The sequence below is a fragment of the Octopus bimaculoides genome, chromosome 11 (assembly GCF_001194135.2).
Source record: "Octopus bimaculoides isolate UCB-OBI-ISO-001 chromosome 11, ASM119413v2, whole genome shotgun sequence".
Lineage (NCBI taxonomy): Eukaryota > Metazoa > Mollusca > Cephalopoda > Octopoda > Octopodidae > Octopus > Octopus bimaculoides.
The window spans coordinates 41,561,660-41,562,485 of record NC_068991.1 but is presented as its reverse complement, the minus strand read 5'-3'; the positions used below and the strand labels follow the sequence as shown (position 1 = coordinate 41,562,485).

The window sequence follows — 826 nt, the reverse complement described above, 5'->3', positions numbered from 1 at the left end:
TGTGTGTGTGTGTGTGTGTGTGTGTATATATATATATATATATATAGTTAATCAAGAAAATGGAGAAAAAAAACAGCAAGGCGAGGACGTGGTACATGCAAAGTATTAATAAGACGCTCAGAGAAGTAAAGAAAGGGTGTTTTACGTTTCGAGAAACAGGACACAGAAGAAAGTCCAAAAGAAATAGAAAATCCACATGCAGTTACATTTTAGAATATATATATATGTGTGATAGGTTCCCTCGTCATATGAGTATATATGTACTTATGAATTGTGTGTGTAAGGCTGACCTGATCAATATGTTTGTTATTATATTCTATGACTGTAGAATCTTCAGTTTCATCTTGAATTCGTACGCATTTTTTTTTCTTTTCAGTAACTAAAATAGAATGCCACTACAACGGAAAAGTATACATAATTGGGCAAACATTCATAGCCATTGATAAATGTAATCAGTGCACTTGCAGGTACACTGGATCTGTTATATGCACCGAAAAGATATGCCCTCCCTCGGAAACTACAGGTAATAACTAAAAGATTTTTTACGAAAAGTTTTACTGGTCACTGGTTAGGTTCTAATGCCCAACATCTCTCGCTTCTTTACTACGGTTGAATGTCAATATGTCAATCACTTTCTGTTTTATTCAGTGTGTTCGGTGTTACAAGACGGAACGTGGAGCGGGTGTGTAAAAATAGAAAACCCAGTTGTTGGTGGAAACTGAAATGCAGTCACATTTATTATTGTTTATGTGGCAACTAAATGTTTAGTCCATTCCGATATGCAGTGGGACGTGTGTGTGTGTGTGTGTGTGTGTGTGTGTGTGTG

At 36.1% G+C, this 826-nt stretch overlaps 1 protein-coding gene across 1 annotated transcript in view; it reads left to right on the top strand.

Annotated features, from left to right (window-relative positions):
- LOC106872600 (kielin/chordin-like protein) overlaps positions 1–826 on the top strand; it is a 131,980-nt gene that overhangs the window by 90,264 nt on the left and 40,890 nt on the right. Inside the window, exon 21 of the mRNA XM_052971979.1 lies at positions 377–523. Within this exon, the coding sequence (XP_052827939.1) occupies positions 377–523 (147 nt within the window). The remainder of the gene's footprint in view (positions 1–376; positions 524–826) is intronic.